Here is a 15296-nt window from a genome sequence, read left to right as displayed (position 1 = left end):
TCACCCAAACCTCTTGAAGCTGAGGGGAACTTTCCCATTAACTTTGATCTCATGGTGAGGATCATCGTAAGCCTGCCAGACCTGTCACGTCTCACACCTCCTGGCAGAATATTTCCTTGGACAGGAAGACCAGGACAACAGGTCCTCAGGAACCTGACATAAATATTTTAGGGTGATACTTCAAGGAGGAAAGCAGACAAAACCAGATAAATATTTACTTTTTGAAAATACTATTACTTCAGACTGATTTTTTAAGAAATGGCATGGCATTGCAATGAATAAAAATATCACGTACTTCCTATAAAGCAAAATATATTTCATTAAGATAAAGTCTTGATCAAGATTTTGGGCCAGAAAGCTACTCTGCTAAACATTTAAAAGGACATAGAGCTGCTGGACTGTACAGAAGGGAAGCTGTTTATACCTTATTATTATTTCTTATTGTTTGAGCAGTGTGTGCTATATTTCATATCAAATGCCTGCCAGGGTTCTGATGATTAGGCCTTTATTTTTTCTTTTTTCAGTGAGATTTTTCTGTATATCCAAAAGCAAGGCATGTACTTAATCGTTCAAAGTCCTTGAAAGGAAAATTACTCTGCATACATGATCTTCACACACTTAATTTTTATTTTCTATTGTCTTTCCTCTAAGTTACTACACTAAATTGAAACTATTAATAGATTGTATTGCTTATAAAACAAATTAATTGGAAATCTATTCCTTTTTTATAGTGCATGTGAAAAGCTTTTGAAGACTGATTTATAGAAAGAAGTTGTGTACAGTTCTAGTGCGCAGACATCAATTTATAAAAGGAGCAAACTCTAGCAGGTTAACTTCCCTATTGTCCACTAAAGCAACTGTACTACAGTGCAAAATCTATACAAAGCAGTGACAGAGTCTGAAAGTGAGAATAACTTAGAAATCTTAGTGTGGTTGCAAGAAATAAGGCCTGACTTTAGTGGGGTGGAGGGGAGCTGCTTCATTGGTAGATACTCTTAGAAGATATAAGTAGGATTATGAAAGTTTAAGTAAAATACAACTTATTAACCAAAGCAGAAAGTACAGGAATTCTAAAGAAGGCATTTAATTACTTTCTATCATGAAAGCAAGCTGATGAAAAGATATGTAGGATTAAGTAAGAAAAGAATAAAATAAATGGAAGAACTTTTAAATGGAAAATTCCATTGTTACATCTTTCATTAGAAAGTAAATCCTATGGAGGAGTTGGATTTTCACCCCATAGTGCTATAAGCTTTTCGGTAAAACAGCAATAGTGTAATTGAAATCCATTTTACACCATTTTCCCTTGGATGACTTAGAATTAGATCAATTTATATTCTGTGGATATAACCCAATGAGAGTATAAATGCAGCCACTAGAATTGTTTCTGTCTATGAGCAAAGCTAGTATCATTTACTGATTCATTACACTCTCAGCGGGGTCCTTTATTTCAAAAGCTACCTGGAATTATTACTAGCAATAGTACACTAAACTCTAAAAAAAGATTTGCATAAAAAATCAAGTTAAAAAAAATTATAATAGAAATTAAAAGTAACATTTGATGACTATTTTGATTAAATACCAAGTTTAAATGGTAAGTAGCTCAAATGGAAGTTTTTTTTTCCTCCAACTCCAACTTAGAATGCGCCTATTTAACCAAAATACTATGTTCCTGATAATATGCCTGAAATAATAGACAGTAATCCCATTAATATTTAACAATATAAACATCAGGCAAAGGTTATACATTTGGAATCATAGAATATGTTTTTTGCATTAGGGTGCTAATTTTAGAAATAACCTCTCTCTGCCTAGGCCTGCTGATGCATGGTTGTCATAGCAAGTCAGTAATTGAGTTTTCTGGGCATTTTGACCACTGTTACAAATTTGCAAAGCAGATTACAGAGCAGAAACGCAATTTCCATCCTCACCTTTATAACTTTGCTTTCTGTTGTGGGAATCGGTATGTTTATGGAGGGAAATATAATCTAAGTGCACCTAATTTGTGAGAATGCGATTTCTGATGTTAACCCAGTGAGCTTCATTTTGATTCATTTAATAACAGATTATGTAAAAATTTGGCATTAGGGAGGTATCATAAAACTTATTATCTTTTCTTACCTAGGCAGAGAAAATTGGTTTAGACTATTATTAATTGAAAATCAAAGAAAATGTTCATTTTCAGCTGCTGTGCAAAGTTCCTCAAGAAACCTCTTTCACAGTGATCAGTTGTAGACCTTAGTGGGCAAATGGCTTTGTTCAAATTCTTCTTTATAAGCTGGGCCCAGAAATCATGCTAAACTTTTGTAGATCCAGAGGTGCTGTTTGGGGGTAAGGATGAAGCACCTACTTGAAAATCCTCTGAAAAAGGTACTGTCAGACAGTTTATCAGGTGGTTCATCCTTGTCTTGTGACTGCCACAATCTTGTGGTGTCTCAGCTACAGTTTCTATCATTTCTATCATTCTGCATCAGTCGGGGTTCTATCATTTCTTGTCCCTGCGTTTGTCTCCTTACCTTACCTGGTCTGGGGTAAGAGGGCGCTGTCATAGTCAGATACTATAATCTCCATAGCTGTCTAGTTTATAGGGGATTGCAAGGCTATTTCACCATTAGCAGATAGAACAGATCAGTAGAAGCAGATCTGTAGAGCAAAATAGTTTATGCTGAGGACCTCGCTGCCATACTGTACACTGTAATTTTTCATTTGAGACAGCTCTAGTATGGTCCCCTCAACTGAACCACACTGGTGGCTGGAGAGAATTAGGTGATGCCCAGGACATATTTTTCAGTTGAATTTTGGAGGAAATAAATCCAGCTGCCACACTCTGAATATGCATCTAGGTTTTGATGTTTAATGAGGTGTAGAAGGGCACTGTATGGGTCTGTGATGTCTTGGAGTGATGGGGCAGATTAGTACAAGTGGTGCATTGGCATCCAAGCAGATCTCAGTGAAATAAAATTGTTTAATCTAAATTCAGCCCTGGTGAGATTATAGATGGCTTGATAGTGGCACATAATAAAACAATCAGCATTAGGTTACACTTTGTTTTCTGCAATCCATTCCTTCAAAAGTCTGTACTAAGTAGTGCAGTATGGGAGTAGAGAAGCCTACACTGTCCAGGATTTAAGCTGTGATAGAGGTTTGTTGCTTGGTTCAGAGATGATTCTGTGAGGAAAGAGGTGTTAGGAATAAGCTTAGCTTGAGCTGCTTCAGGTTTTACCTCTGCCTTGTTCAAACCCACTTCTTGGCACCTTAAGATGAAACTTTAGCTCCCCTCTGCCTCACTTTGAAGATGCCTTTTCTGGGACACACATTCCTGAAAGGCATTATTTATCGTTCAGAGCTCTTTGGTACCCTCCCCCAAAGTCTGCAGGAACCACTTCAGGACTTCTTGAGTCTGTTTCAGGCTCAAGGAAGAGCAAATTGAAGCAGTGATAAGCATGCTTGACAGAGCCTTTTTTGTCTGTCTTCCGTGAAGGATTCCCATGTTGCAGGCTGCAGGTATAATGTGTGCTTATCAATGAGATCCCTGATAACTGACATTGGCTGCTGTCCACACAATTTAGGAAAGTAATTTGTTTCCAGTAAACAGAAGGGAGTGCTGACAAGCTGCATGTTATTGCTTTTGTATGAAATATTTATACCATGGATTGATCGCCTTCCCCAATGGGTTAAATGCCTAGAACTTCTCATTAGCTTCCGGAGTCCGTGTTGCAAAAACACAGGCACAGACATCATCTTGTGATTACTGATGAGCAAGAGTTCTCTAATTCTGATGTGACTGTACCTGCAGCAAGGCAGATATTATTACTATCATCTTCCTCTTATGAGGAATTTGGGGACTCTTTTTCAAAGTGTGTTTTTTGGGACCTTTGGCTCTCATGCTTTTGCTGCCACGATGATTTGGAAAGCAACCTCTTGCACTTTGTTCTGCTTTGTTTTAAATGTGAAACATTAAAATGGGAACCTGCCAGTTTTACAAGTGACACAAGCATCTTATATTGTGGCATGAAATCATATGTGCACCTTCACACCCCAATGGAGTGTACTGATGCAGACAGTTATTTATTCTGAAACAAACCTCTTGATATGCTCTGTTAACTGTTACCTTTGTAAAAATAATACAGTATGAACTGGCAGAGTGTATAGTAGTTTCAATATTCCCTTAGAAGTGTATTAATCAGGAGATAATTCTGGGGAGAATGGTGGCTCCTACCCCCATCAGACTGTTAACATTTCTGATTGTATGTTCCAAATTTAATGAAAAAGTCCTCAGAATGTTTTTGTTATTGGCACTGTTACAGTGTTCAGTGTTCCTACGCCTCATTTCTCAGTAAGGCTTAGGAAGCGTTAAGCATCAGGGAAACTCTGTCACCCATTCCATCAGTAGTTTTATCTGAGGTTAATTAATGTGAATATCATACAGTGTTTTGTACCCAGTATCAGGAAAAAAAAGAAATATAAACACCAGTAGGTGTATAGTCAATAAGGACTAGATGTAATGTTATCATTTCAGTGGTGTTTTGGTACTCAAAAGGACCAGGTTAGCAGAATATTAGGTGTTTCATATACAAGAATGGTCAAGTGTTTCTCTTTTGTGCAAGCTCTGTGAAAGGGGAAATGCAAACATTAGGAACATGCAGCACATGGGAAGGTGTGTTAGGACAGTGTGCCACCGTGTAAGGTCAGAGCTACGAAGAATTAGGGGTAATGGAAAGGACACCCCAGCTTGGGAAGGCATCATGACCACATTATGAGTATCAACTTCAAAAGAAGCTTACAGCTGCCTTAGCCTCAAGCCCACCTCCCTCAGAGTTACATACTTCATCTCGCAGCGGGTATGTCTGTGACTGCTGGAAGGTTGTGCATGCTTGAGGCAGTGAGGTGGACCACCACATACTGGAATTTGGAGCAACTTGAGTCTAACAAGCATGAATATACATTTCCTTTAAACTCAGGACAATCCTTGGAAAGGCACAGCAGTAATGATAGTTTCAGTGACATGTAAACACAAAGGGAATGTTTGCTTATAACAGGGCCTATAGTTGCATATAGACTATAATGTAGTTCCCTTTATTCAGACCTAATAACGGGGAGTAGACACTCACTATAGCTATTGCCTGTTCTTGACAGAAGGTTTAGGTGAGATGAGTGTGGCAGTTGTATTCCTGACACCTCCAAGTATGAAATAAAAGTGGAATGATCAAATGCTTTAAAATCAGCAAGAGGAGTTACATAATAATGGATGCTTTCACACTGGAATGAAAGGTTTCAGTAGTACTGTTTAATTATGAAGAGCAACTGAATTTGAACAACTGAAAAGAAAAAAAGAAAAGGAAATTGCATGCATTGCTCTAGAAGGAAACCTGAAACACAGTTTGTGTTTTAAAAAGAAAAGAATGATTTAATGACATTTGACAGTAAGCATTTTCGTTGGGACATTGTGATTCATATTCTCCATTTCCATTCGAAATTATTAGAGTGCTTTATATTTGTAGCACAGCGGACATAGAAAATGTTTCTTTTGCCAAAGCATGAGCATCTAGTGAATAGCTGTTGCAGGTCAACATGCCACTCTGATCCACATAAATTATACTCTGGAAATATCTTGGCTGGTAAAAATTGGTATTAGGGGTACTAACATCAATGGTGGCATATCTTCTATGATAATTGAGGATTTTGTTTAGAATACAGAATATTTGTTCTCTTAGGGCTTGGTTTTGGTAGTAGCTTAAATAACAGTCATAATTTAAATGGAAATATCTCAGACTAAATGGAGCTTCAATCACTGTTCTGTCCTAGAAACTGGTGTTCTCTACCCAAGGAGAAATTCCTTATTAATAACATTCTCAATGTAAGGATGCTCCCGTAGGTGAAGCTAATGTCTGCAAAATTCTTTGGTGCTTGTATGTAACAGTCAAGATGCACATGTTTGTACAGTGAGTGAGCAGTAAAAGATAGTTTTTCACTGCAGATCTGTAATACTTCTCAAAAGAAAGCTTGTCACCCATCATGGCTGGGAACTTTCCCCAAAGTGATTTGAATTCCATAGCAAGTCTAAATCCTAATTTGCATATCAGTAAAAAATAATTTTACACAAAATATTAGAAACATGCACATACTATTCCTGTATTTCCATGTAAAAATAAACCAAACATATCCTTTTGTATCAGCCCTATAGTTATGGCATTCTGAAGAATTAAAAGTGTTGATCCTACACATCATATGCATTAAAAAGTAACAGATTTCCTCTTGATGGAAAACAGATATTTCTGGTCAGGGAAGCTATTTATATTTAGCACTTTGGAGCAGTTTATTTCCTTTTTTAACAGCAGCGTCTAAAGGAGAAGTTTAGTCTTCCTTTGAATTCCAGATATACCTATGAACTATATGTCTCCTATGGGTAGTAAATAGGTATTGATTTTCTTCATAACAGACTTACATTATTGCACTGATTAAAATTTAGACCTTCCTTTGTGATATAAAAAAATGGAAATTGGTAATCTAAAGAGGATTTACATTACAAAATTGTTTGGGCTTTTATATTCATCAAACTGTAATTCAAACTCTGAATTTAAAGCTTCTGTGTATATTACCCTTTTTATAGTGCAACAATTAGCATGTAAAATACATGCTGATATTACAATTATAAAAGCGTTATGTCTGTTAGAACTGCTAATAGCCACGTTGCTTCATTTTTTTTTATTCTATATTTGTCAAAATCCTGAGAGCATACTCTACAATAGTAGATTCAATGTTGATAGTGTTGCTCAACAAGAACATTTATTATGTCTAAATACGAGATATTCAGTAGATAATATATGCGATTATCATCTTAAGTGAACACAACCATTTATTTAGCCTCAACTGAAATTATTTAATCCTAAGAATTTTTTTGTCTGGTTGGTATTATGAAGACATTAGTAACAGCTATGATATGATAGAACACTACTGATATGGTATTATGCATGCATACATAGTTTATAAAAAGAATTATAAATAGAACTGTTGAGGCATAGTTGCATTGTTGCAGAAAATAATAATATCCACAAAATAGTAAACCCCCTCTCTACTGGTACTAAGTATAAAAATAGCCTAAAAGGATACTTCAAATCCTTACAAGAGGTTTGAACATTCTATGTAGTGTTTGCTTCCCACCTACTGTTTGCTTTGATCTTAGCAACAGAGTACCTAATGTAAAGTTGGGAATCCCTGTTCCCCTCGGTTAGTTTTAGATGAAGCACTGAAGTGTCAAATGAAGGCTTGGGTGTGCTGATGCTAATGGATGTGCAAATGGAACTGCACATCCATTGTTTTTCTGGATGTGCAGTTCATAGGTTTTTTACAGTAACTGTAGACCAGTGGATGAAGCTGTAGCTATAGGCACTTCATGGGGACACCCAGCCAGGAGGAAACACTGGAGAGATTGTTTCTGGAGTCCATCATTATCTGGTTTAATTCAGCACTACCTGAAAGTAGTCACTTTGTTTGTTCCACCTGTGTGTAGCTGCACTGAACTGTTTATTTCCCTTTGTTGTGATTAGATCCTGCTGGCTTTGTCAGGGATCTGAAAAAGTGCCTTTCTGGCTTCTCATTGCTTTACTAGTGCTGCACCAGTTATGTCAAGGCAGCAGGGGAGAGAAATCTGATAAGAATGCTAACACTGGTGAGAATGGCAGTGGGAAGTCCTTCAAGGGAAACACTTAAGGCACAGCTCACCTCCTTGGCAAACCAAACAATTTGCCAGTGTCACCCCTGCAGTGGCTAAATGACTGGAGTGAAAATTTATGGGGACAGGAATGGTTCTCCTGCTGTAATTATACAAACCCTCTCAACAGTGTTTCACTCCACAGAGTCACAGTTGATAAATAATAAGCCACAGAAGCAGTGACTTAATGTTCCTTTATTAAAATCATGTATTATCCATTTTATGTTATGTATTATCCGTTTTTTGTTGAGGGTTGTTGCAGGTTTATGTTGCTAGCATCTCACTATCTGAATGGCAGTAATCAGATTGGTTTTGCAAGAGGCGGTAGGTCACAGCTTTGAGAAGCAGGAGGCCTGGTTTTAGTGACAGGCAATATGATGGTGGGACAACATTCAGAGCAATTGTGGGGTCCCAAAATGCTACTGGTAGTGAGTTCTGCTCAATATATACATGTGTACATATTTATACATATGTGTAAATATGTATATATATTTGCATACGTATCCCTTACCCACACAGTGTAGCACGGATGGGGAAGGTGAAGGAAGGCAGTTAGTAAGGGAACTACTCTATCCACAGATCTCCACTCTCGTGCCCCAGGATTTACCAGTAGTGTGATAAATGACACAGACCCAAATTGCTGCTAGTGCCTGAATTAACTGGGCTAACATATGAGAAATGCTAAAAAACCTTCTGCCCAATCTCCTAGTGAAAACAGTATCTGATGGGAACACTCCTTTGCTCCGGGTTTGGATCTGTTAGGAGCTGCTTTCTCTAACAAAGCAAATATTTGGTGACAGAACTAGATGTAGAAAGTGTTGCTTCGCAGGAAAGTGTGAAGTATTTATAATGATATGAAATACTACTCAAAATTCAATGTTTTTCACATTCTGTTGTGAGCTTAAACATTGGACTCCTGTCACAGAAATTTCTGCTGCAGTAGACAATTTCTAGCATAAATGGACTTGCTTTCAATAGAAAATGGGACAGTTTTTAAAGGAAAAAAGGCCAATTTGTGAATAAAAATGGGCTTCTTTCTGAGCAAAGAGGCTTATAAACATGAAGTGATAAATGGCTTTGCAAGTTTTCCATACAATAATAATGAATTTTTAATCAAAATAATGAAAAAGCTGCTCCTAGGGGAGGGGGGAAAAGCTCCATTCAGGTTTTAATACATTGAATACATTTTAGAAAATAGATGTATAAAAACTGTAAATTTTGTTCTACTCTGTCATCTCAATTTGTGTCTGAGACATGTCAGTAATATTTCTTTGTGTATATTTATGATGCTATAAATCAAAATCCTGTTTGTGATTTGCTGCCTTCTGAGATTAATTTCATAGAATAATGCTGTAAAACTTAATAAAATCCATTTCTTAGGATCCCCTATGTGGCAATGGTGCCTGATTTTCTAGTAGTCCATATGTTTTTAGAACTAAGTATATCTTCTGGCTTGACTCGTGGATTATACATTCAAATGAATAACTTTGAAGTAGGTGATCTGACGAACGTGTTACACGGTTGCTTCTCTCGTGGCCTGAAACTGCTTCAGGAACCAAGTACTACGGAATTGGGATCTCCTTACCATATGTGCTCCTCTGGACCTGTTCAAGCGAGTCCTGAGGAAGGCCACAGAAGTGGTCAGAGGGCTGAAGCACCTCTCCTATAAGAAAAGGCTGAGAGAGCTGGGGCTGTTCAGCACAGAGAAGGCTCCAGGAAGACTTATTGTGGCTTTTCAGTACTTGGAGGAGACTTTAGATGGGGACAGATTGTTTAATAGAGCCTCTTGTGGTCGGGCAAAGAGTAATGGTTTTCAAGTAAAACAGGGTAGGTTCAGACTAGGTATAAGGAGGAAATTTTTTTATGATAAGAGTGGTGAGACAGTGGAACAGGTTGCCCAGAGAGTTGGTAAATAAGTCATCCAAAGGAACATTCAAGGTCAAGTTGGATGGAGCTCTGAACAACCTGGTATAGTTGAAGATGTCACTGCTCATTGCAGGGCAGGGTCAGCTAGATCACATTTAAAGGTCCCTTCCAACCCAAAACATTCTATGTTCTCTGCTAGGATAAGCCCTACTTCAGCTTCCTTGATTCTGCTTTATCTATGGGTGGTAGACAGAGATCATTGTGCTGATATATGGAGTTTCACACCAGTTTTGTTGCTGCATGTGTATTCTCTGGAAAAGCATTAGATAAAGGACAGAGAATGTGTGATGTCTAAGATGTGTAACCTTGGTTCTTATAAGCGCAGTTAGCCGGTCTGAGGTTCAATTAGCCCTCTAGCAGTGGTGCCCTAACCACCCTTTCAGGCATCACTATGTCGCTTTGCCCCTGTGATCCAGGCTTAATTTTTAAGTGTTTGAAAAAACATTCCTGAGCACACCTGACATTCTTACCATATAATTTTAAAGGTGTCTGCAGCACTTTCTTACCTGTGTCCTCCACTGATGATGCAGCATATATGGCCTTTGGGCAGATGGTTCCTTACAAGGCAGCCATACAAGTGGTGACAATATTCATTTTAATTAATTGCCCAGTCTTGTCTCCAGTGAAATCCATGTCAAAATTCTCTCTGAGTTCCGTAGGAGCAGGTTCTGATTCTGATCACAGCTCCCTTTGATGGGATGTATTACTAACCCGTTGTCCAGCTTGCAAACAGATGTGCTTTCATGCCTGATGCAAGAGGTGAATAAGAAATGCTGTCACATTCCCTTTGCAGAACAGTAGCCACAATTGTTTTTTTCCGAGTTTTAGGTGTCTTTCAGTGGAGGGAAATTAAGTATAGCTTTTACAATGGACCTGTGCTTTGTGGTTCTACATTAGGTAGGCAGTTAGATAAGTAACCATGCCATAGGAATTGGATATCATAGATGTAAATCATTACTTTTATTACACATATTTGCTTTGTACAATAACAGGCAGTCTACCCATTTTAGAAACTGCTTTCTTGTTTCTTACAGTGAAGCAAACTTAGATTACCATTCTAAATGCTAGTAAACAGAATTAATGTGATTTAATAAAATCAAGTGAATGTATATGTAGATTGTGACATTAGTATTTAACTGTATACTTATCCTAACACTGAAGAAGCAAGCTGCTAAATTTTGGTGCACGGAAGTGTAAGTTTACTTTAAGTGCAGGTATATATTAATTTCTTTCCTCTTTCATAATCTCCTTAAATAACAGGATAGATTATGTACTGTTTACCAGTATTATAGTATACCTTCATACTGTATTCCAGCTAAGGTTTCCATTGTGTCAGCTGAAGCCCATAGAAAGCTGTGTTTCTGATTTGGTAAAACACTGTGATAACCATGATCTCTTTCTATGCTATGTTTGAGCATGTAAAATTAAGTTTTAGAATATTTATTTATTATTTTAATGTATTTATTATTTAAAAGTAGATTGTAATCTGCTGTGGGTTGAGTTTTTTAACCTTTCTTTTTTTGTGTTTGTCTGTTTGGTTGGTTTGGTTTGGTTCTTTTTCAGACAATGGAAACTCCACAATATGAACTAGTTATTGAAGCTAAGGATTTGGGTGGCCATGATGTGGGACTGTCTGGTACAGCAACTGCCACTATTGTTATTGATGATAAAAATGATCATGCACCAGAATTTACCAAGAAGGAGGTAAGAGTTTACCATCTGTGTTCTACAAAATGGTGTATGTGATTCTAATTGGTTTATTTCTAAATATAAAACTATTCCTTAATGGAAGACAATACTTAAAGACATCTTTTTAGCTAGATGTGACAGACTTTCCTGGAGCTGCTCTTTTCTCTTTTTACGTTAATAAATTTCAAAGCTCCCTCTTGCCTACATTCCAGCTTAAGCCTTTTGATGGTCAGGAACATGGATGAAAGCAACATGTTTTGCCCTGGATTCAGTGGTTCACCTGTGAGACAGCTAGTCTTGTCAGTTCTGTAATGAAACTCTAGTCCTATAAGCTCTACATTTAACCTACAGGTGGAATTTGCAAGGAAAGTCTTTTCCTGTGCAAGTTGAATTCCACTGAAGAATGCTGAAAAGTCTGGAAAAAAGAAAAAGCAACTTAAACCAAAAGATATTCACTGCCTGCAGGAGAGCATAATGGTGCTATAGCAATGTTTCTGGTTTCAGGCAAAGCATCTACCAAATTTCCTGCCCTTCTCACACTGCTCTCTTGCTTCTCCTACATTTATTATTAATCTGATTTTTTTTAATTGTTTCTTTTTGCCTCTGGTATCTGGAGAGGATGAGGCAGTGTCAAGTTTTACCTAATAACAGCTAGTTTGGATTTTGCTGTAGAAGTTTCCTGAGGCTCTGCAGATTTTGAGGAATATTCCCAAAAGATGAGAAGTAAGCTTGAGGGATGCTGATTTTAAGGTAGTTTTAGAAGAAGAAAAGGAAAGCCCATTGCTGTAGAAGTTTTGAGCTTCTCCTTAAGGTATGTTTTTACCTGGTTTCATTTTTCTTTTCTAGCCTAATTTTAGCAATTTGACAACAGATAGCTTTGAAACAAATTACTGCAATTTTACCTCAATAATTATTTATTTTATAAATGCAAAGTGGATAAGCAGATTTAAAAAAGGGTTTGGGGGGCTTTTTTTTGGATTTGTTTTGGTTTTGTTTGTTTTGGATTTTTTTTGTTTAGAAAAGAAGAAACAAGAAACCATGACAATTTTTGCCAACAAGAATATTATTTTTCATTAATCATTGGTAATTACTGTGATTACTTAAGTAAATGATTTGGCAAGAACATTTCAGTTACCTAGAAAGTACCATGGAGAGCCTGATTCAAACCTTTTATGTCCCTAAGTGATAATTAAGTGGCTTTTATCAAACTATTAATTCTCTTAGAATTACCCTTTCAATCAAGCATTTAATACTCTGAAAGCTGTTTCCTGACAATCAATATTTAAAATATGCTCAAAACATTGTTTTTTCTTTTTTTTTTTTTTTTTAGCCCTCTTTTACATGTAAAAACGTAAAGGAAATGTAAATGTAAAATGTAAAATAAATGTAAAAGGAAATGTAAAATGAAATGTAAAAGGAAAACTCAGTCAGTTTAGAAATAGGAAATGATTGTATTAGCAATATTAATAGCAATTCATGTCAATCAGAGTCATGCCTACTTGAATTTCCAGACACTGAGATTTCTTCTGTAGAAGAAATATTTCTATAATAGTATGTTCTGTTTGACTTAATGGTTTGGTAATTTGGGCAAGTATGATAAAAAACTTATGGGCCTGCCTAGGCAGTATCTATTTCTGTGGAAATTCAGACAGTAAAAGGTACTCTGTACCCTTGAAAGTCTGGTGGTCTCAGTATAGAAATAAAATAGCAGGTGTGAAGAGATAGCATTATGTTGCTTTCTGGCACTTTATATCACATGCAAATTTTCCCATAGAGACATCTTTCTTCTTTTTCTTTTTTTTTAATGCATCGTGACATGTTTTTGAACTTTTCACTATTTAGAGATGTTAATGACCTCAGAAATCTTCCCTCTGCTTTGCTAAGGGATATTCTTACTCCATGAATAAGGCAGGAAAAATCTGTCTTTAGACATATGGTGCCAGGCCCCTTTAGAAACATATGCTCTATTTAAAATAAGAAGTGTAAGAGGAGGAAGAGTGTGTATTAATAGAGCTAATGCCACTTTATTTGGCTTACTGCTTTATGTATTTAGTTGTGTTAAAATACCAGTTGTATACCACATGATGCAATACTTCTGATTTGAATAAGACTTGAAAGAAAAAGACATATCCTACAAGATAACTTTTGAAGTAGAAAGCTCAAATTCATTAAATCTGAAGGTTTGGTTTCAGAGTGCAACCTCTTTTATTAATTTGAGATTGGCTGCTTTAGGATTGGGTTCTTACGCTATGGACATGTTTTCCCAGCTGTCTTTCTTCTATTTAAGGTTACTTTTTCTCAATGCATTTTTGCCTTTTATAAAACAAATGCTTACTTACTGACCTATGTTTTCTTCTGACAGCACAATTTCCACCTAAAATAGCTCTGCCTTCATTTGTCATATATTGTTGATGAAGCTTAATTAAGCCAAGTTTTCAATGTGTTCACTTCCTCTGTAAGTGCAGGGGTTAAATACATTCCTGACCTGACGCAGTGAAAGCCAGTGAAGTTATGAAAGCTGGATGTGTTCAATAGTCACGGCAGCATATGTGTGCAAGACTGGATGCCCTAGACTGTGCACTAGATGGTGATTTGTAGAATGCAGAATGCATTGCTATATGTTTCTTAATAAATACATGTATTATTTTAATAATGTTAACATAAAGGCAGAAGTTTAATGATCTTTTTCATAGCTTTTTCCAAAATTGAAATTTTTCATATTTCTATTTCCAGGAAGTTTTATATATGTTAGCAGATATTTCTTTGGTTTCTCAGTGCAAGGCAACCTCAGCCATGTGCGAGCATGGCTCTGTTGAAGATGAGTTTTATCTTTTGCCACTTGACCAATCTCTTCCTTTTTGTTTATCCAGAAACAAGCTTATAGATTTACCCCTAAGCAATGATACACTTCTGTGTACTTCCATTTACTATATTTTATTCCTGGGAGGTCAGGCCCTTACATACCTATTAAAAATGTTCATTAATGGCTTTATTTAATGTTTTCCGAGAGGTCTAAATGATCCTTTGTTGCTGTAAGAAGTTTTTCAATAGCTTCAACTGGGTTTATGTATACCTTGTTGAAAAAGGGGGCAGTTACCTAGTGAATCTATTTTTCCATCTGCTATTTTTTAACCTGCACTCTACACCCATGTCATTCGGGTGCAGTTATGGCTTTCGTGCTTAGGGAAAAATTTGTTGATGGTGTGTCAGAGCATAATCACAGAAGAAGCTGAGCAACCTGGCTGAGATCCAACAAAGCACTTCCATTAACTTCAGAGAAATAGTTTAAGCCCTTGAGGTTATAAGTACCTGTCAGGTACTTTGATGGGTTAACGTATGAGACCCTGCTTTATGGGATTCAGCCCAGTAAACTATTTTGTTCCTGTCCCATCATGCTACGCACTTTTGACTTGTTCTATTTCATGTATATATAGGACCACAGAATCATAGGGTAGTTAAGGTTGGAAAGGACCTTAAGATCATCTAGTTCCAACCTTTCCTTCCTGTTCATAATAGGCTCTGAACAGAGCAAAAATCAATTCAGATATGCAAACAGTACCCTGTTTCCTCTGGGGGTTTAAATAATTTAATCTCTAATGCCTAAAAGAGCAATATTTTAAAAGCTCCTCCAAAAATCCCAGGTAACAAGGTCTACCTTTTAAAAGGTCACAGTAGCTGGGATATCGTGCCAGATTTAAACTATAAAAAATGAAAATAGAGATACTTGTAAAGTTAGTGACCTCTATTTAAAATGTATAACCTTATTTCTATAATATAAAAGAATTTTTAAATTAATTTTGTGAATTATTACTGAATACAGCATGTATATTGTATCACAAAGAGCAACTTGACATTTCCTTTCCAGCAATTTCAAGCCTTCGGTTCAGCTTTTTTTCAGCAGCAAGGGATTACTTATGTGCAAATAACAAATGAAGCAAAGCAATGAATAGGAATTGATCATTCTAGAAAA

General features: G+C 36.6%; 1 protein-coding gene across 5 annotated transcripts in view; it reads left to right on the top strand.

Annotated features, from left to right (window-relative positions):
• The window catches only part of CDH13 (cadherin 13), a 793216-nt gene that overhangs the window by 383431 nt on the left and 394489 nt on the right, over positions 1-15296 (top strand). For all 5 annotated transcript variants that reach the window (XR_009747137.1, XR_009747138.1, XM_061475030.1 and 2 more), the window contains exon 8: positions 11201-11341. Coding sequence is in view for 3 of the 5 variants with exons in the window: in XM_061475030.1 (XP_061331014.1) it covers positions 11201-11341 (141 nt within the window). In the remaining 2 variants the exon portion in view is untranslated. The remainder of the gene's footprint in view (positions 1-11200; positions 11342-15296) is intronic.

This window comes from Pezoporus flaviventris, unplaced genomic scaffold (assembly GCF_033815535.1).
Source record: "Pezoporus flaviventris isolate CSIRO_AGI_PZ_B2104156 unplaced genomic scaffold, CSIRO_AGI_Pfla_v1 ptg000082l, whole genome shotgun sequence".
Classification (NCBI taxonomy): domain Eukaryota; kingdom Metazoa; phylum Chordata; class Aves; order Psittaciformes; family Psittacidae; genus Pezoporus; species Pezoporus flaviventris.
The sequence above is the reverse complement of the archived record's forward strand: the minus strand, read 5'-3'. Positions and strand labels throughout refer to the sequence as shown.